At 41.7% G+C, this 21,715-nt stretch overlaps 1 protein-coding gene across 9 annotated transcripts in view; it reads left to right on the top strand.

The window, feature by feature from the left end:
• LOC138753865 (gephyrin) overlaps positions 1 to 21,715 on the top strand; it is a 549,882-nt gene that overhangs the window by 404,982 nt on the left and 123,185 nt on the right. For all 9 annotated transcript variants that reach the window (XM_069917383.1, XM_069917389.1, XM_069917386.1 and 6 more), the window contains one exon: positions 18,407 to 18,449. In XM_069917383.1, the coding sequence (XP_069773484.1) occupies positions 18,407 to 18,449 (43 nt within the window). The remainder of the gene's footprint in view (positions 1 to 18,406; positions 18,450 to 21,715) is intronic.

A 21,715-nucleotide genomic window follows, 5' to 3' on the forward strand; every position in this document is an offset into this window, starting at 1 on the left:
ACATTTTGCCTAAAAAGATCCACACAATGCTGAAGTGGCTAATGAGCTAGTACCTTAAATCTCTAGCTCAGATAGTTCCAGAACAAAATATAAATCTGTCTTTATTAAATATGGTCATTTGCAACAGAGGGAGAGGAAAATGTCCACAAGTGCAGAATTAAAACTGCTTTGGCATAATTGTCCACAAAAGCAAAAAATTAAGCCAGACATGGTGTGCTCAGTGAGGAAGGCCTTCAAAGGTTGCAGCAGGATCTGGACCAGCTGGAAAAATGGGCTGCAATATGACAGATGAAATTTAATGCAGACAAACGTGATGTGTTGCACTTTGAAAGGACAAACCAAGGTACATGGTAGGGGAGTGAGCGTGCAGTAGAATCTGGGAATAGAGCTCAGTTATACAGTCCCCCGCTACTCCCCTCCACTACCACTGTGTTATTGGACAGGTCACAGGTGGAGAGGGTCAAATAGAGAGCTTTTGGCACATTGACACCTGTAAATCAAAGTATCAAGTATAGGAGTTGGGATGTTATTGTGAAGTTGTACCAAATCTGGAGAATTGGGTGCTGTTTTGGTTACCCAACTACAGGAAGGATATCATTAAGATAGAAAAAGGGCTGAGAATATTTACTAGGCTATTGCCTGGACTTCAGGAACTGAGTTACAGGGAAAGGTTAAACAGGTTAGGACTTTATTCCCTGGAGTGTTGAAGAATGAGGGAGTTTTGATAGAGGTATTTAAAATTATGATAATGCAGACAAATTAATGCAAGCAGACATTTTCCACTGAGGTTAGGTGAGATAAAAATACAGAAATGCTGGAGGATCTCAGCAGGTGTTGCAGCGTCCATAGTGGGTAGAGATATATAACAGATGTTTCGGCCCTAAAACTTTGTTCAAGATGAGATAAAAACTAGAGCAGTGCTTCTCAACCTTTTTCCTCCCATTCACATACCACTTTAAGTATCCCCTATGCTATCGGTGCTCTGTGATTTTAAGGGATTTTGCTTAAGGTAGAATGTGGGTGAAAAGAAAAACTTTGAAAACCACTGTTTTAATCGAGCCTCATTGACTTGTTATGTGCACGGTTTCAGAACTCCAAAGGAAATGGACCAATGACCATTTTTCTCAAGCAAAATATTTCCGTATCAATTGGGTCTAGAGCAGTGATTCTCAACCTTCCCTTCCCACTCCCATCCCACCTTCAGCAATCCCTTACTAATCACGGAGCACCGATGGGATGGGGATTACTTAAAGTGGGATGTGAGTGGAAGGAAAAAGGTCGAGAACCTCTGAACTAAACAGATAGGTTAAGGGTCAAAGGAGAAAAGTTTAAAGGGAACATAGGGGGAACTTCTTCACAGAGAGAGAGGTGAGAGTATGGAATGAGCTTCCTGTTGAATTGGTCAGTTTTGAAGTTTTGAAAATTTGGACAGCACTGGATGAGAGTATTGTGGAACGATATGATCCAGGTGCAGGTCTGTAGGACTGGGCAGAAGATTAGTTTGGTATAGACTGGAAGTGCCTGCTTCCCTGCTTCAGTGTACTATGGTAAATCTGGCATTTTAATTGATATTCATACAATTTTCTGAAAGGTGAAAATGGATGGTGAAGTAGAGAGAAGTTCATACACAAACATGTCAAAGCTTTTGAAAGCAGAGGATCTTAATATCATCCAAGACCACAAATGCCCATTATGTTACCTCAGATGTGAGTTACACAGTTGCCCACTACTCCCCTCCAATCCCCCTGTGTTATTAGACTGGCCACTCCTGCTATTGGACTGGCACCTTCCTTCCAACCTTATTCCTAGCCCTGCCACTCACATTGCCAGACTGGCCCCTTGGGCTCTGCCTTTGGATTCTCACCATTGGATTGGGCTGCCATTCCAGCCACAGGATGGGGTTCACCTCCTCCACTGATGAACACTTGTTGAGGTTTTCCTCTCCATTCCAACTACTCCTTTGTTATAAAATGAGAAAGTTTGTAAGAATTACCATTAAACAGGAAACCAGTTTTACTGTTGGAAACTTATTTAACAAATAAATCATAGAAGAAAATGTGCTTATATATAAGCATGGGGGATGTCTTGAATTTTACATTGCTAATCAAAAAAAGGTTGGAGTAACATTAGCTATTGCTGCCACTTGGGTTCTAATGAACCCAAACAATCATCTTTGAGGTTGAATCCTGTGACTTCTAGTCATGTGTGGATCACTTGGTTCTTTAAGCTCCCTCCATCCTTTTATTGTGTACATCTTGATCGTGGGTCAGTCCCAGCTGCATAAAAATTAGCGACTGCTTTCAGAAAAAGACAGAATTGATAAATAGTCATTGTTTTTGTAATTTAACATCATTGAGTTAGTTCATTTTGCATTCAGGAAAGACATCTTTATTTCTCAAATTTCAACATTGTACATTAGATCAGAAAGCTACAAGGTTACATGAGACTTTGGGTGGAGGAGTATTTTGTTATGAAGCAGATCTTACCAAGTAACTAAACAAGGAATTAGCATTTTAACGTGGAAGAGCACATCCCAAGCAAGGATGCTGTCAATATTTATAAGAATGGATCTGTCCTCAGTAAAAGATAGTAACAGCTTGGTTTCAACTCGTTACTACTGTCAATTATAAAAAGCCATCATTTCAAAGTCGATGTGAACAGTTTGCTGCCAATTAAGACTGAAATGATGGAAAAAATATCAGATGAAACCATTTATATGGTTTCAAATAAGACATTAATTGTAGTGGTCAGTGCAACGCTATTACAGCACCAGCGATCCAGGTTCAAATCCGGTGCTATCTGTAGGGAGTTTGTACATGCTTGCCGTGACTGGGTGCATTTCCTGTGTGTGCGCTCCACTTATCTCCCATGTTGCAAAGACATTCAGAGTTAGTCTTAATAACTTGTTCAGTTTGTTATAGGAGGATTAAATTTTTTTTTCCATAACTTATGCAAACTCCTTGTTTTGTGACATTACTGCATCTTGAGATTCAAGATTCTTTTGTGATAAAAGAAGTGTAATATTACACAACATTGCCTTTAGTCTGTCATAAGGCAGACATAGATTTGCCATCAATAGAAATTGCCTTAGAGCCCCTTAAAGTCAGAGACTGAGATGCAAAGAGATTCCCTTCAGATTCACTGAGTGTCCGTGAATTCGCCTCTGCAGCCACACAGATAAATCCAAACCACTGGCAGCCCGAGCTCCAGATCCAAACTTTCGACATGATCAGGAAGGTTCAGAACCCATGCAGCCTCTCACATCCCAGTTCCAATACCTGGTACCTCTTTAGCCAGTCTCCAGCAGTCTGCAGCCTGCAAGGGTTCCTCACTAGAGTAACCAACAGCCCGCCGTCTGTGTGTCGTTCAGCTGCAGAGCGCCTCACTGGTCCGCTGCCATGGTCTCCGACCCTCAGGGTCATCTCCCTCCTTCTCAAACATTGGATGCTCTCCACATTTTCTGGTGCCTCTGCACCCCTCAAGGCCAGGGCAGAACACAGGTGCTGCCATCTTGGGCCCAGACCCAACGATTGTAGGATTTTAAAGTAAACCACCGTTGGCTCCAAAAACAGGCTATTTAAAGCCTGTGTGGAGCCTTGTGTAGTCAGACTGGGCAGCAGAACCCTATAGAGGAGCGCTGCGTCTCAGCTCCCTGCTGTCCGCAGGTCCATTGCAGCGGCTCTGGCAGTGGTGCCACTTTTTTTTCCATGGTTCAGAACTCCCCTTCAGCCTCAACCCTTTCCAGAGTTCTTCTTCTCACCTTTCGTCTGAACTTCGCATTTAACTGTAATTTTAAACTATTGGTGACATTACCTTCCACAGGTTGATGTAATTATAGCTTTTTAAAACCATGCTCTGAAAATGAAGGTTGCACAATGGTACAAGATGATGAAGATGACTTGCGAAGCAAAATAATTTTTTAATCACATTGGGTCCATTAGACCTACCAAGCTGGATAAAGCTTGAACAACATTTCAAGTAAAAGCATAAAAAAGTCTGGAGCCACTTGGTACCCACTGTTGCTGGCAGCTAACAAGAAACAAATGAGCTAACAGCCCAGGAGTTGTTGTGAGTGGCAGGGAACATGCATTTGGCACTGCCACAGATTCAGTTCTTTGCCTCCTGTGAACTTGTTGCAGTGCCAGCTGCACGCCTCTCAGTGGGATCCTACACACCAACAAAATTTGCTGTACTTCAATGGGATTATGGGGGGGTTGAGCATGTCTGGATCAAGATGGATTATAGGACAAGCAGAGACACAGTCAGCCAGTAAACTAAGGAGCTGATTGTTGACTTCAGGAAAGGAAAGCCAGCTGCGCCCGCAGGGAAAAAGGAATCTCCTGATTGTAGGTGATGTCCTGTACGTACACTGACAATAAATCTGAAATCTAAAGCTAGTTTCCCTTGCTCAGCTCACTGTCTATATGATCAAAAACAATGACCTTCAAAACATCCAAACATACGCATTCAGAAATATTTAAAAACTATTAGAGCAATTCAAAATTTTCTAGAAAGATGTGCTAAAAAATAATGCGTTAAAATACATGTAAATTGGACTCAGTTCTACAATAATTTCAATAATTTTGTTACAGCACCTGCGACATGGCCTTGAAACCAACATGGTCTGTGAGAAATTTGTACATTCTCTCCGTGACCGGCCTAGGTTTTCTCTTTGTGCTCCGTTTTCCTTCCACCCTAATTTTGGTACGGGTTTGGAGGGTTACGTGTGTAATTGGGTGGCACGGGTCGGAAGGCTTTCTGCTGCTCCATATGGTTAAAATTTGAACAGCCATTCCCTTCCAGTGAAATTTAAGGGCAAGTTCTCCCTCTGCCAGTTTCAACCCAAAACATGGTTTTTGTATAGATTTTCGACTTGGTGTGACATTGCTGTTCCTTTGGAGTTTCTTACTGACTCCATGAGAAGAGTGAGATCAGTGTGTCGGGAAGAACAGCAGCAAAAGACTGATATCAGTTTCAAAACTTGGAAACCACCAAGTTGTTACATATGGAAAAATTGACTATGTGCTCATGTTTCCCTGCAAAATCTGAGAAAGCATTGCATCTATTCATTTGGTCAGACCCCATTACACGTTGATTTACCTGCATCTTCAGAAGTTAAATTAATCTATAGTCATTAGAATCATTTGGCATGGACTATGCCCTTTGGAACTCATTCTGACCAAATTTATCACATTTGGTCCATATCCTTCGAAGCCCGACCATTCCATATATCTGTCCAATGGTTTAAGTTTAGAACATTGTAATTCTGCCTGTTTTCACAGCTTCATCTAGTAGCTCATTGAAGACATAGTAATACCCTCTGAGAGAAAAGATTGCCCCCTCAGGATTTTCTTAAATCTCTTCTCCTCACCTTTAACCCATACACTCTAATTCGAGGATCGTGTAATGTGGGCAAAAATAACTGAGCATTCAGTTCATCCAATGCCCCTCATGTTTTTATAAACCTTAATAAGGTCATACTTGAGCTTTCTGTGCTCAAGGAAATAAAAGCTCACCCTTTTCACCTCCCCCTATTAGTCAAGTCTACGCAACATCTTAAATGAACCTTCTCTGCACCCCTTTGAAATTTTGGACATTCTTCCTAATGCTGGGTAACCAGAACTGCACACGGTACTCCAAGAATGGTTTTGCTAATGCCTTGTACAGCGAAGGAAACACAACACTATAGCACAATACAGCCCCTTCGGCTCTCGATGTTGTGCCAAGCTATATATACTACCATTACTGGTAATGCTTTGAGGTCCCAACTGCATGAGGAAGCGTATCCTTCCTCACTGTCCACTACACCACCAATTTTGGTGTCATCTGCAATTTTACTGATCATGTTATCAACATGGTCACCCTAATCATTATATAGTTCCAGTATTTGCTTTTCAGATTTAAGTTTATCAGATTTCCTCCTACATCCTTTGCATAACATTTTTTCTCTGTGGTTTCTTTCTCTCTCCTACCTCATTCCCCACTCTCACTTTCCAGCTCTCCATCAGCCTCTATTCAATCGTGTGGTCTGATTCACAGACTTTCCCTCTTTGCCTAGTTGAGAAAAAAAATCAGATTGACTTATCTGCTTCTTAATTTTGAACTGAAGTTTAAACCTTTCATCCTCGTCAATCAACTAAATCTTCTTGGCCAATTCCCTTCACCTTTTAAAATATGCTCCCAAAGAAATATAACTAGAATATACCCATCTCTAGAGCCATCTCTATGAATCAGGAATATGGCAGGATAATTAGTCTCTAGGCTAATCAAATGCAGAATGGAATTGTTTTGCTCATGTGCGTTAGTCTGAGAACCTCTAACTATGTTTTTCCAACAAGAAGCTAGGAGAACATTAGTGACAAAGACATCCAGTGGTTCAAATAAATAAAAAAGCCAATGGTACAGTTAGCGTAGTGGGTGGGCAACATTGTTAAGTTAGTGCAATGCTGTTACAGCGCCAGCAACTGGCATTGGAATCTGGTGCTGTCTATAAGGAGTTTGTATGTTCTCCTTGTGTCTGTGTGGGTTTCCTCTGGGAGCTACGGTTTCTTCCCACTGTTCATAACGTACTGGGGTTGTAGGTCAATTGGGCGGCGCAATTAAAAAATAAAATCAATATCCAGTACATTCTTGTGTACATTGTGCTATTTCAGGGCCATAACAAATAAATTGAACATTTTCATATGAATTTTGCTTCTTGCTTGAAGAATACAGGAAAATAGGAGCAGGACAATGCCCATCAGCTGCCTTAAGCATGATCTGCTGCTCAATATGATGATGACTGAACTCGGCTCTGCTTCTGTGCCAGACTCACAGCCCTCAATTTCACAATCTTGTAAAACTTTAGTTTACTTCCACTTTGAGTGCTTCTAACGATCTGTCCTCTACAATTATTTGGGACAGGGAATTCCAAAATCCCACTACCCTCTGTGAGATGAAATTTCAATATACTCCAGTTTAAAATGACTGGTGCCTATCTTGAAGTGTATCTCTTGAGACTCTCCCATGGGGGAAAACATCTGTCCCATCAAGCTTTGTTCTGAGAGGCATAGATAGGGTGGACAGTCAGCACCTGTATCCCAGGGCAGGATCAGCAAACACCAGAGGACATTTGTACAAAGTGAAGGGAGGAAAGTTTAAAGGTCAAGGTTCCAGTGTTGTCACGTAATACTACATGTAGAATGTAACATTACATGAAATTCTTTAACTTTGCCTACTGTAAGGAAGACAGAGAATGGCCACTTTGTCAAGCGCCCCTCACAGAAATGAGGCCCCAGAACTCGTGACCCCTGGTTTATAAGACCAGTGCTCTAACCAACATCAGGGGTAAATTTTTAACACAGGGAGTTGTGGATGCCTGGATTGCTTTGCCTGGGATGGTGGTGGAAGCTGAAACATTGGGGGCATTTAAGAGACTCAGACAGACACATGGATGAAATAAAAATAGAGGGTTATGGAGCAGGGTGGGTTTAAGACATTTTTTTTAAGGAATGTATGGGTCAGCACAACATTGAGGACCAGAGGGCTTGTACTTGTTCTATGTTTCAGTCAGTTCACCACTCACTCTTCAAGATTTCGAAGGGTGCGGACCGAAAAATGTTAATCTCTCCTGATAGATGATCCTTTTATCCAGGAATTAGCCTAATGAACGCCTTTCATACTTCATTATACCCTTTCTTCAGAACGAGGACCAAGAGTGTGTGCAGTACTCCAAGTGTGGTCTCAGCAACACCCTGTACAATACAGCTGTGATTTTTTTTTAAAATTTTTTATTTTTCACACCATAAATCACATTAACCATGATACACACTTTTTCCTTTTCACACATATACAGTGCCGATGAGGGTTTGTAACCTTGCAGTGCCTGAGTTTGCAGACAGGGCTTTGAAAGATACGTTATTAGCTGTTGTACTTGAATGTATTGATGATGACTCTCAACTGAGATTTATTTTACTTTCTGGTTGGAAACCATGCTGTATCCCTAAAGTTAAATTTAAGTTGCCTTTTGCACAGTAGGGCACCACTTGAATGCCCTTCAGTTCATTTATAAAGAGAGTTTAGAACCAGCACTGAGTGGATTGAAAAGATGCAGATGTTTAAAAAGGAATTGAGAATTTTTTTACATCAGTAATATATATTTCAGCATACTTGTCGTTAGATTAAATGTCTAAGTCTCAGTGCTGCTGAATGTGTATTGTTCTATTGATTTGTATATTTTATACATTAGGGCACACATGTCAAACTCTGGCCCGCGGGCCAAGATATAATTATATTTGGCCCGCAAGATCATTTCAAAAATGTATTAGAGGTGGCCCGCCCTGCAGCGAGAGCCGATGCTGTTTTTTGGTAATGTCACCCCCACCATCCTCCCCCTTCATTGCACATCCTTCCCCATTGTAACACGAGAAATTGTAACACGAGAAGTCTGTCGATGTCATCAGCCGGCAAGCCGGTTGGAAGGCTCCCCGCACAACCGGTCACTTCTCCCACCTGTCGAACGGTGCGGCGGATGGGCGAGCGCCTGTGATTTCCTGTCGGCGCGACGGGCATGGCAGGCTGCGCACGGCCCCCGGGCAGCGCGAGCCCCGCGCGACTGGCACCGGACGGCCCTTCCACGGCGCGAGCGCACTTCTCCCGGTCGCCGCGGCCTTCAGCGCTTGCACCTGCGCGGACCCCAGGGACGGCTGGTTCGGCCCTGCACGTGAAGAGAGAGATGGTGGCTGTCCGCAAAGGCTGATCGGCAGGGCGCTGGGCCTGAGTGGGTGGGTAAGCAGGGGTGGGCAGAGGGTGTAGGTGAGGAGTAATGGGCAGGGGAAGTTATGGTGGTGCGAGGGGCAGTTAGAGGGAGGGATGAGTAGAAGGAGGGGTGGATAGGGAAGAGGTAAAAGGGGAGGGGTAGGGCGAGTAGGGGAGGGGTGATTAGAGGTTGAGAGACGGGTAGAGGGAGGAACAGGTTGAGGGGAGAGGCAGTAGAGGGACGTGTATAGGATGGGGTGGGTAGAGGCAGAGCGAGTGGAGTGAGGGGTGAGTCGAGGTTGGGTAAAGGACTGGTCAGGTAGAGGGATGGTGGGTCGAGGGTGAATAGAGGCCTAGAGCCTGAGGAGTGAGCAGGAAATGCTGAGTCCTGATGCAGGCCAAAATGGACACAGCCTGTGAATGCTGACTACATCTCCACAGGGACCAAATAGGTTTCCCTCAGGTCAAGCAAAGGGTGAACTTGAGCTACCTACTCCTGACCTGTAACATTATCCTCCTAAAGTTATATCCTAAAGTTTAACATTACATATGTTGAAAGAAGAGAAAACATGCAGATGTTGTTGAATATTTAGTTCGGCCCTCGACTTTGTCCAAGTTTTGAATTTTGGCCCTCCGTGAATTTGAGTTTGACACCCCTGCATTAGGGGAATGTCAAAATGCGGCTAAACTGTTTCCTGAAATTTCATGTTTCATTGTTGGGCTCTGCGACAAATGATTTTTCTTTACATTTGCTGCAAAGATGGAGCCTTATCAACTCACCATTGTTGGTAGATGGGCTGTCCTTGCAGTATTTCAGTTCACTTTGATCATCTGAAATAAGTCATTATAACAAAAATCAGACTTTTTAAGTATCTCCGATTGCCGAGGAGACATTTATGGTCTTTAGAGTGCAGGCAAGTAACAGCACAATCAAGGAATTTTGCCACTACATGGGTGGTCTAAAAAGGAATGTGCAGGAATTTTGAGTCAATTCCTGCACCACGATTTATCCTGCGAAACCCTTACAACATTTTGGAGGAAGGCTGCAGTGTAAATAGTACCGAAAAAAATTGTTGACGGTCATCCACTCTACTGCACATCCAACCACCAGGACTGTTGCACTCAGATTCTTGCAGTGTAAAAAGATGCCCAGTGTGAACGACCACATGGGCAGTAATTATGTTAATTTTTTTTTCTGTGATTTTCCTGATACTGCAGTCTAAAAACCATAAGTGAGAGTTTTACGTTTTAGCTGTTTGCTTCTGTTTTCATTCCATGTGCATAACATACAGTTTTCCTTAACTAAAATAGTTATAAAGCAGCATGTGTTTAGTTTAATTCTTATTGGGATCTAGTTCCAAATTTAGAAACTTTTGTTAAGACTGCTGCAATTGCGGCTTACTTTAATGCCAATTATGTTGGATTTGCTGTTGGCTGAATTCTTCCTGGTTCCTCTCTGATTATTGCAAAACTAGATTCAAGTAAAATGGTTAAGAAAATCTGATTAGTGTATATCAAGATAATGACCAGTACCAAAGAAGAACAAATTGCAATTGTTAGTATCTTGTGTTCACTCATGAATAAATATGTTAATTTCATCCAAGGGCCACAATTATGAGATATGAGTTTATTGTTCATGCATGAAAACAGATGCACCAAAATTCTTACTTGCTGCAGCCACACAGGTAATATAATACCACATCAATAATGGTATAATGGTAAACTAAATTTCAGTAATGCACCACAAGACAGAAAAAGAGATAACAAGTATAAAGGATAGATGCATCAATTTTTACAGTTGGTTCCTGCAAAATAAAGTGATGTTTAAATGCTGCAGACAAATCTTTTGATGGTTAAGGATTAGTTTATGGTTAGGTGAGGTTCAAGAGCCTGATAGAAGTTGGAAAAGAATGGTCTAGAACCTAGAGATGCTGGAATTCAGTCTTCTCTTCCTTCTGTCTGAAGGTAGCAGTGAGAAGAGGCTATGATCAGAGGTGATATGGATCCTTCATTATGTTGGCTGGCTTCTTGAGGCAGCGCCTCACACAGATATCTTCAATGAATGGCAGGTCGGTGCCTGTCATTGGTTTGGCTTGGCTGTCACTTTCTGCAGTACTCTATGTTCCTGTGTTCTCCAGTTTCTCAACCAAACCATGATGCAGTCAGTCAGTATACTTTGCATAAAACACAAAAGTCTGCAGATGCTGCAATTGAGGTTAAAATGCTGGTGAAACTCAGCCAGTGTCTCAGTGTCCATAGGACATTTCAGAACTGAGTCTTTCCTCACACACCTTGAGGAAGCGTTCAGGCCTGAACATCGGTAGTACATATTTACCTCCTATGGATGCTGCAAGACCAGCTGAGTTCCTCCTGCAGACAGTATACTTTCCACATCACACCTGTAGAAGTACAATAGTGTATACAATGACATACCAAATTTCCAAAGAGTTCTTGAAAAGTAGATGTGTTAGTGTGCTTTCTTCACGGTTGCCTCAATGTACTGTTCTCAGGAGAGCTCTGTCCATATGTGGACTTCCAGGAACTTGTAGACATTAACCTTCTCCGCCATTGTCTAACCTGTGCATTTGGTGCATGGTCCTTCAACCTTTCTTTACTAAAATCTGCAACTTCATCAATTCTGTTTGGTGCTCCCAATGTGGCTCCCTCCACATTGGTTAGGCCAAATGCAGACTTGGGGACCGTTTCATAGAGCATCTGCACTCTGTCCCCTATATCCATCATGAGCTCCCCTTTGCTGCCTTCTTGCTCCCACACTGACCTACTGGGCCTTCTCCAATACCAGAGTGAGACCCAACATCATCTTCTCCCTGGACAGTCTCTAGCACATTGGTATGAACACAGAATTTTCTAATTTCAGGTAATTGATCCTCTTTTTTTTATTCATGCAAACTAGTTCTATTTTGCCTCCCTCCATTTTTGTCTTATTTTTCACACACATCTCTCTAGCCCCCACCCATTTTCATCTCTCTCCTTCTTCTGGTTCCATCCTCTTCCACCCAAATTTCACCAGCAAATTTCTCCCCTTCCCCTCCTCTCGGTTCCTTCTGGTCCCATTTTTTTTCCATTTAGCTCTTCCCTAACACCTTCCATTGTATCACCATTGTCACCCTCTGTGATCAGATTTTAGCCACTGGTCTCCTTTTTCTCCACTTAGCACACTCCTCGATTCTTCTTCAACTCCATCTTATTCAGTATGATTCATTTTCTTTCATCTGACTCCCTTTTGTTTCTCTTTCCTCTCTTACCTCTCTGTCTGGGACCTGCTCATAATTTGTCTATCATCCTTCACCCCTCTGGTTCACTAATATCCCTATGAGACCCTATCCAACCCCTCCCATTCTGACATCCTCATTCCTTCTGCACTCTCAGTCTTCATGAAAGTTTCCGATCCGTAACGGGGGCCGTGCTTTCTCCCTCACTGATGCTGCTCAACCTCTGGGCCCTATCAAACTCTAGCATCTGCAGTCTCTCGTTTGTCAGACTGATTACTAAATTGCTTGAAATAGATGAACAATTTGAAACTTCGATCCCAAATATGTGACCTTCATTCTGTTTGTTAATGATGTCAAAGAGATTTGCATGAAATATTTTGTCTAAGTGGAGCTAAGTGGAGCTATAATCTTACACTGAGCAAAGTTTATATCTGGGTAATTACTGAGTTCACTCTGCCTTCCTCCAGGTATCATTTTTAAGGAAAATTTCTCATTTTAAGCTGAAGTGTTTGCATCTGAAATTAAATTGTGTCCTTTGAAGCAGTACCCAAGAAATTGTTGTATCATTGCCGTAAGATGACTACTCCATGATGAGACCACCTCTGCATCTTGCTGCTTCACATACAAGGGTGTTTGGAGTGTAGTTTGAGAGCAGTATTGGTGCTGCTTCTTGTTGAGATTGTCTCTATAAGTCAAGCATGGTGTAAAGCACATGGAACTCCAAGGGATTTTTTGTTCAAAGGGAGATGATCTCAATTGAGGACTAAAAGGGGTATGCACAGTTTCTTCCTTTCCTTGGGTGGAACAGGAGATGAACACTAAAAATCACTTTGCACCTTGTATCACCTGACTTCCATGTTGTTTAAGGATTTGCCATTTCAATAGCACTTCCTTTTAGGAGCTTGAGTCATCCACAAGAAACAGGCTGCAACCTTTCAGACCTTACAAACCAAGGTCCTGTGTTGTATCAAAGAATTCAATGCAATATTGGTCTTTGATGTGATATTGTGAATGCATTTCTCTTTGGAATTGTACCTCAATGGCCCAAAATATCTGGGAGAATGGAAGTGAGGTAGAAGAGTCACTGTTCTAAAAGTTTATTATTTTTAGCAAAATCTATTTCTACAACCACTGTCGCAACACAGCTTCTTGTTAAACAAGAAAGTCTGCAGAATCTGTGATTGTAGTTTAAACAGAATTGTTGGAGAAACTCAGCAAGCCACACTGCTCTCTTTATGTATCTTAAGATAAAGATACATAACCACTGTTTCAGGCCTGGGCCCTTCATCAAGGTATGAGTGAAAAAACAGACAGGTTCCTGAATGAAATGCTGGAGGGAGGGACAGTGGGAGGAGCACAGGCCCACAGGCAAAGGGTGGATATGGGTGAGAGAGCATGAGAAAAATGCTGGGAAGTGATAGGGGGAAGGGATATCTCTCTGAATGGAGGTTGAAGGGGGTAGAGGAAAGAAGACAGGGATGAGAAGACAGAGGGAGATAGGGGAGTGGCCTAATAGAAACCAGAGAAGTCAAGGTTAATACCATCCGGTTGTAGAGTGCCCAGACAGTATATTAGGTGATGCTCCTCCAATTTACAAGTGGCCTTCGTTTGGCAGTGCACGAGATCACATTGGCCATGGAAATGAAGTGGTTGACCACTGGGAGATCCCCGCCATTGCTGCGGACAGAGCAAAGGCGCTTAATAAAATAATCAGTAAGGCATGGTTAGCATAGCGGTTAGTGTAACGCTGTTACTGCGCCAGCAATTGGAAATGGGATTTGAATCTCATGCTGTCTGTAAGGAGTCTGTACATTCTCCCCATTTCAGTGTGGGTTTCCTCCTATATAAAACATGCAAGAGTTGTATGTGAATTGGGTGTAATTGGGTGGCATGGGTTCGTGTGCTGAAAGGCCTTGTTATCGTGCTGTATGTCTAAATTTTTAAAAAATTAAAAATCTCCCAGTCTGTGTCCACTCTCTCCAACGGGAGCACCAGATGCAGTGGATGTAAATACAAAAGTCTGCAGATGCAATGATTAAAGTAAAAGCAATGCTGCAGAAACTCAGCAAGTCAATCAATGTACTTTATATAGTATAGGCAAAGATACATAACCTGTATTTCAAAATGCATTGCTTCACTTAAAAGGACTCTGTTGGGGCCCTGAATGATGGTGAGGGAGGAGGTGTGGGCGCATGTGTAGCACTTACCTATTCATCCACTTAATACACCTGTCGCCAATTGATGCAAACTTTTCTTGATTTTTCTTCGTCAAAAGTTCAAAAGACTATAGATGTAAAGCACAGCAAATTACTCAGGATTCATGTTTACATTTCCAATCAGTATTTTAACTCCAGCAGAGTTTGCTGAGAAATGTTGAAAAAACACATTAACAACTTTTGTTGACGAGAAAGAGAGAGAGTAGTTCTGAAAAAACAGACAATTAAAATTTCTGCGCCTGCCTGCAGAAAGACCAACATTTAGATTTGGACTGATCAGGTGAAATCAATATGTGTCCTGTGTACGGAAAAAGCAATGTCAGCCAAATAAAGGACAGTGCCACTCAAATCCTTCCGTCTCCCCATGATGTTCAAATTCTTGATCTTTTGATGAATCCCATCTGCAACCAACCAATAGAGTCATCAATGATCAGAAACTTAATCAGAGCAGCCGTACATTTTTGATGAGCAAAACATCTGCTTGAATCACTGTAGTCGATATGACAGAAGCCTGAAATGTGATGGGGTAGCAGCTCCTGGATTTGGACCCACCAGCAACGAAGAAACAAGAAACTTCCAAGCCAGCGTGAAGTGTGACTTGGAGGGGACAAGCTGGCAGTGTCCCGTGCATCTGTTTGTTCCTTATGGTGGTAGAGAGTGTGGGTTTGTGAGGTGCTGCAACAGTTGATCATTTGGCTAAACTCTAACTGAATGACAAACCTCCCGAAGCACCTTTAGCCCATGTGATGGAACAATCTACACTGCCCTGAATTCAGCTCCATTCACCCTTAAAGTTCAGTGGAACACAAGACAAAGTTGGACCATTGAACTTTCACTACTTCCATGATCAGTGCTGTGTCATCACAAAAGGCTCTGCAGCAATTCTCCAAAGTTCTTTGTCTCTACCTCCAACACCTAAGATTTCCACCAACAAGATGAAAACCAACAAAGGACATTACAGAAGCCGCTTTCAGGTGGCCAGAATACCCCAACGTAAAGCCACCTAAAATACCGAATGTGGCTGTTGGGAGGCCACCTGAAAACGGAGAACCCTGACCCGAGGAGTACTTACCCAACCCTCCTCAGGTAGGTAGATTCTCCGCTTCTGAGTGCTCCCCCTAGGCACCTGAAAGCAGCGGGACTACGGCCACAGTCGACGGAAGCTGGCGTTTTCTCCGCGGTGCCTCTCCCCGCTTCGCACACATCCGCAGCTGGCTCCGGAGCCACATTCTCCCAGCTATAGTTCAAATCTCCCCCTCCCCACCCATCACATACCATTCATTCAATGTGGGAATATATTGTCAGGCCTTTATCATTGCTGAATCAATAAACTGGAGGGCACCATCTAACAATACTCTGGTAGTACCTTCGTGCAGGGTGGATTTGTTCAGGAAGGTGAATTATCACCTTCTCAGAGTAATTATGGACATAATTATAGCACATTATGTTTTCAGATAAAGCATAAATTTCATGGAGATAGAGGGAAGCAATATGTAATTAAACACATACAAGTCCTCCTATTTTGTAAACCACAAAGAAACAAACCAATAGTTGCCTGCCTTCCCCCATTGATATTCCTTCACTCTAATATTTGTTTAGTGGGTCAAATTTTGTAATTAAGTAAGGCATAAAGAGATGACCGATGAAAACACACAAAAAGCATCAATATGCAACCAAGATAATAGCAGCAGATGAAGAAAGTAATTGGTGAAATCCTGTGCACATTTTTAAAATAGAATATTTTCCATGTTGCTATGATACTGTTGTGGATGTCTGAACAAGTAATCCACCAGTGAATGCTGGAAACCCCTCATCTTCATGAAGAAGATTTGCAACTAAATCACTTATTTACCATCTTTGGTCCAGTCTAACTGAGATTAGACCAACTATTGTTAATGTGATTTAAAGTTTGGTGTTTCATTAAATAATTATCACATACTTCTTTACAATCTCACCTGGCAGTGATGTTACTGGAAAAATACTGTTCAGGCCACTGATGCAGGTGACAATTAATAGAGTGTGAATATGTTGTGAAGTATTTACTTTCAGCACACATTGCATTTTAACACAAATCGAGGCAGATGTTGCTCCATTATTCGAGAAGAGCTGTACCTTTCTCTCTTCTTTAATTTCTCATGTCTTACTATCTTTTGTATTGTACTCCCCTCGTTACTTTTCTTGTATCATTAATCTTCTCCCATTTAAATTTATCCTTTGATTTTCATTTTCAAACGTGCGGTAAACAATGCAATTTAGGCGAATGGTAACAGACAAAAAGACAAATTTTTAAAAAGTTAGTTCATTATATCCGTATTCATTAATTCATTAAAGAGTTTATGCCTCCTTTGTTTCCTGTGTTCATGTTCACACGTCCACCCCAGCTCAAAGTTTAGCAACAGATGACAAAGCAATTAGATTTCATTCATTGCCAGCATTCTTTTTCTATTCTTTTATCTTTTCATACAACTGAAAGAATCTTCCATAGTATGTTTATGGCCTTGCAAAAATATAGAAATCCCAGTCACACAATCAAGTGTTTTATTGTTATCTCTTAAAGGAGACTTCAGCTTTGATTCATTCCAACCTGCACAGAAGTAACTGTGCAGTCCTACCATTTTCTTTATGCTGATAGTTCAGAACTTAGGGACTGCGGAAAAGTATTAAAAGGAGTCTTCTAAAGAAAGTGAGAGGGACCCCAACCTATGGGGACCAGACATTCAGGTTTTAATTGTAATAAATATTATAATGGTGCCAATATAATGATTGGAGATTATAGTGGGGAACGTGGCATGCAGTAAAAATGATACTTGTTTTATGTTTGTTCTTTTAATTTCCTCGCTGTGCTTCATCGCTTTTGTTTTGCTTGAACTGCCAAGCAGATCCTGCCTGTTTTCCCTGTCTTGTGTGCGGGTTAATGCTGGTGGTTCCACAATTTGCATGTTTTCTCGTGTGTTAGTAGCAAGTGTGTTTGAAAATTGTAAAAAGGCCAAACATAATATACCTCACATTAGTTCTTTTGTTTACGTATTTCATTTTAAAAAAAAATCTTAGGTTTCTGAGCTTCTCTGTTCATTATAAATCTTTTGTTTTTGTTTACACATTAGCTCCACCATAGGTTGGAAGGGCTTAAAGATGAACTCAGAAGGCATAGAGGATACAACTCACGAGTAACTATGACTGATCAAAGGAGCTGCTACCATTCGCAAACTCTGCTTTGCGCTATGAGTTCTAGCTCCTTGCTATTCTATCTATGTGAAGATTCTTGATTGTCTGTTTTTCCCACCTGAACACTGTCCACTAGTCTGTGCCTTTAACATTTGTCTTAGAATCTTTCAGTTATCATTTCCACATTTAGACCCTCCTTATTTATTTATAGTGTGATTCTTGTTGTCTTGTGTCTATTATGTGTGTGTGTTTGAGTGTGGGTGGGTGTGGAAGAGTTTGTAGTGTATGTGGGTGGAAGAGTTGGTGTTTAGTGTGTTTGTGTGTATGTATCTCCATGTGCGTGGGTTGTGTGTGTTTGGTATGTGAGTGTGTGCGAATGTGTGTGTTTGGTGTGTGTGACCATGAATATGTGTGTGACTGTAAATGTGTGTATTTGTATGCGTGGATGGGTGTGATTGTGTGTATGTGTTTACATGCTTGTGTGTTGGATTGGTGTGTGCATATGGATATGTATGTGAGAGATTGGTATGTGTGCATAGAGATATGTGTGTGACTGGAGTGTGTGTGGCGTGTCTGAACTTGGATGTGTATGATTGTTCTATGTGTGTGTGAACGCATGTATGCATGCACTTGCGTACATATACATTATTTCAAAAGACAATTGCAAGATGCAGAGCATATGATCCCTTCTCCATGGATTAGTTTACTGCAACATGCCACGTTCATTTATGACAATTTTTTCTCCTCATGCAGTTTTCATGGCTACTTGTGCTCAGCAGATCTAAAGCAAATTTATTTTGAGCTACTCTGTCCTGTCGAATAACTTCTGCCTCATTTTGATGGGTTTCCCAGATTTCACCCATTTGCATTTTAATATTCTAGGATGAAGAACCATCAGCTTCCCCATTGTAGCATTCTTGCACCAACTTGTCATTTCATGGTGGTAATCCTGCTTCCTTCATCATGATCTATTTTGTATAACTCACTGCATGAATGTATGTTTTAACTCTCATTGCTTTCTTCAGACTTTAAATATAATGTCAATTCTCCTTGCAGGTCCAGTCTCGCTGCAGTAGCAAGGAAAACATCCTGAGAGCCAGTGAGTACCTCAGTCATTTTGTTCCAAATGGTACTTACTCAACATTGACCTGTAAAAGTGTGGAAGGGATCTGGGGCAATATGCTGCATGGAGAGCTTGCTGGGGAAACAGCAATGCAGAGGGCTTGGGTAAGGAGAAGGCAGATGAAAACAGTTGAGAGGTGATGGGAACAGTGCACAGACATGCTGGAGGAGCTTAGCAGGTCAGGCATCATCCATGAAATCAAGAACCAGTTGACATTTTGGGCCTGAGTCCTTCTTCAGGGATGCCAAAAATCTGGGTGATCTCACGCGATAGGTAGTTATTGGTGGGAGGGGCTAAGGAAGATGTTCTCTGAAAGGAGGAAGGAAGGAAAGGGGCTGGCCAGTGGGTGATCCTTGCTGATGCAGTGGGGAGAGCAAAGCTGATCAACCACCTTCTGTCTATCTGGTGCAACAGCAAGGACCTTCCAGTGACTAACAACTTCAATTCCATACCCCATTGCCACACTGACATGTCTGTCCCTGGCCTCAAGTACTCCCAAGTTGAGGCCACACATAAATGGAGTAACAACGCCTTGTATTTCGTCTCGACAGTCTCCAAACAGATGACATCAATATAGACTTCCCCAATTTCTGGTAAGCCTCAACCTCCATTCTCTTGCTTTTCCTCATTCTTCATCCAGCTCTTCCCACTCCCTTCCCTCTCCTATCAGAGCACCTTTTTTAACCCTCTGCCGCTTGCCACTGACGCCTCTCAGGTCTTATTTATTCTTCCCCTCCCACCTGTACCCACCTGCTCACCTGCCCTCCTCCCACTTCACTCTCCACCTTCTTATTCTGGTGGTTCCCTGATCTTTGGCACGACTGAAGAAGGGCTCAGGCCCAAAATGATGACTGCCTCTTACTTTCCTGGATTCTGTGTGACCTGCCGAGTTTCTCTAGCAGTTTTGTGTAAAGAAATGCTCCTGCCTATTTTCTGAAACAAACTAAAAACTACAACAAAAACAATCCAGTGGTGTATTGGGTCATGAAGACTGAAGTACTCATTCAGGAAACTAAATTTTGGGATTTTCTAATGCCTTATTAAATAACTTCCTCTCACAAAAATCTGCTTCAATGCACAAGCTAATCTATTGAAACCATACAGGCTCCATTAAAATGCTTCCACCCATGTTCAGCTCGATTACTAATTGGGTAAGAGGGCTTTGTGGTGAAGGCAGACCAGTATCCAAATAACTGGAAAGTGCAGAAGAGTTTAATGTACGCTCTGTCCCTATCTTAAACCACGTAAATCTGATAATCTTTCTCATTTTACTCTGTATATTGTATTTTTGTTCAGTTAGAATACCAGGTGAATCAATATTCAGACATCAGTGTGAACATTTTTCAAAATCCAAATCCAAATAATTATTTTTAAATAACTAAACACATTTTTTTTGTGGATCAATTTTGGGGCAGGCCCCCCCTCCCCCCTTGCTGGTGAACTGCCTCCCTTCAGCTGTAACCTTGTCCGTTGACCTCAGTAGGGCTGTTGTTTGTGAAACTCAAATTAAAATTTTACTTGCTTTGTTACAGAGGAAAAATAGAGTTTAAAGAAAAAGCAGGTGATTGGTTATCATTTATCTGCAGTTTATTATTGAATAAGTCCACAATGAGGATAGCATTCAAGAAGGCTCAGTTATAAAACATTGATTTAAATGCAAATGCTTTTTGAATTGTCGAAATGTGGTTAGCTGTCATAAGGATATTTACAGAGTAACTTTACTGTTTTGATTTTGATGTCTTACCTGAAACCAGGCAGAACATCACTCATGGAAAAAAACAAAGGACAATGGACATTTGAAACCAAAAAAAATGTACTCTTTTTAAGCAGTAATTACATTCATTCTTGCAAAGAACAAAAGAGTTAGGAAGGTGATGCTAGCAAGAAGATTGTCACATGAATCCATTTCCTGTGCACCCATCCAAATTACGCACATCTGGTAGGGTGGCTTCAGGGGAGTCTCAGTAGGACCTGAGTAGATGTACGTCTCTTCAATTCACGCAGGCCTGACTCTGTTTCTTGATACGATCCTTCCAGATGCGTCATCTGAATGGGTTCATACCAACAGTCAGGAAATAGCTGCAGTGCCTTCAATGCACTCAGGACATCTTGTAGAAATCCATCCCTGTCAGCCTTTATCAGTCATATGCATCAATTGATGGCAAAACAGCTCCCCCATTCTTTCAAAAGGATTATTTTTGTGTGCAGCTTTACATATTGCAAATCTATCTCAGCAGTTTCTTGAGCTCAGTACTCGCAGGGGAGAGTGGTGCTGAAATAACAGAATGAAGGCACTTCACCCTAAACTTTACAAATTAAGTTGCAAGAAATTTCCTGTTGGCCTGAAATTTTGAAAGGTGGAAATAAAGAGATGTAGATTGGCCCGCAGTGCCTGAATATTTTCTTGCACTGAAACCAGAGGAAATTGAGGGCTTCTGCTCAAATAAATGAGAGGCCTGAATGACTAAAGGTTGCTTGAAGCTTGTCAGCGGACATTTGTAAAAGTTCCAAACAATTAAATAAATTTGGTTAGCCTTGTGTTATTGTAGGTGTTTGTAAAACATGTGCTATTGTGTTGCAGTGGGGGAAGCTTGTCACTGCACTTGATTTAATGTAAATGTGATGATTATTTTGATGTTTCAAATCAATGTTAGAATCTTGGCTTTCTCCTGGGATGCCAAACATTTTTGTGACTGGTCTTCAGCCACTTTGATTCATTCCACATCAAACCAAGTAATGGCTGAGAGTCACAACTGGAACAACCACAGTACCCAGCAACATAGATATTGTGCAGCCAAGCCCTATCTACAAAGTACAGGCATTGAATATGCCCTTTTTTGAATGAGTAAATTCTAACTGGTAATCATCAGAAAAGAGATCGAAACCGTTGTCAACCATCCTTCCAATTATCTGCCATGAATGATCTTCTTTTGATGTTTTGCAAAGGCTACTTGGGACTAGACCTCGTTCCAAAATTTGGCTGAAAAGTTGAATTCCATGGTTGCGATGACAGTGACGGTCCTTGACAGCATCACAGCGTTTGGCTAAGTTTGGTATCAAGGAGCCTTGGTTAAACTTAGTGAACATGAATGAAAATACCTCGACTAGTTGGAGCACAAAGGAACATCACTGAGATCGTTTGATGTTCATCTTTTCAGTCCCAAAGCATGACTGCAAAATATTTGTAACACATCAACTTTTGGCTTCTTCATTAGTCAGCCATCATAAAATTAATTCTTTTC

The sequence above is a fragment of the Narcine bancroftii genome, chromosome 2 (genome assembly GCF_036971445.1).
Source record: "Narcine bancroftii isolate sNarBan1 chromosome 2, sNarBan1.hap1, whole genome shotgun sequence".
Classification (NCBI taxonomy): Eukaryota; Metazoa; Chordata; class Chondrichthyes; order Torpediniformes; family Narcinidae; genus Narcine; species Narcine bancroftii.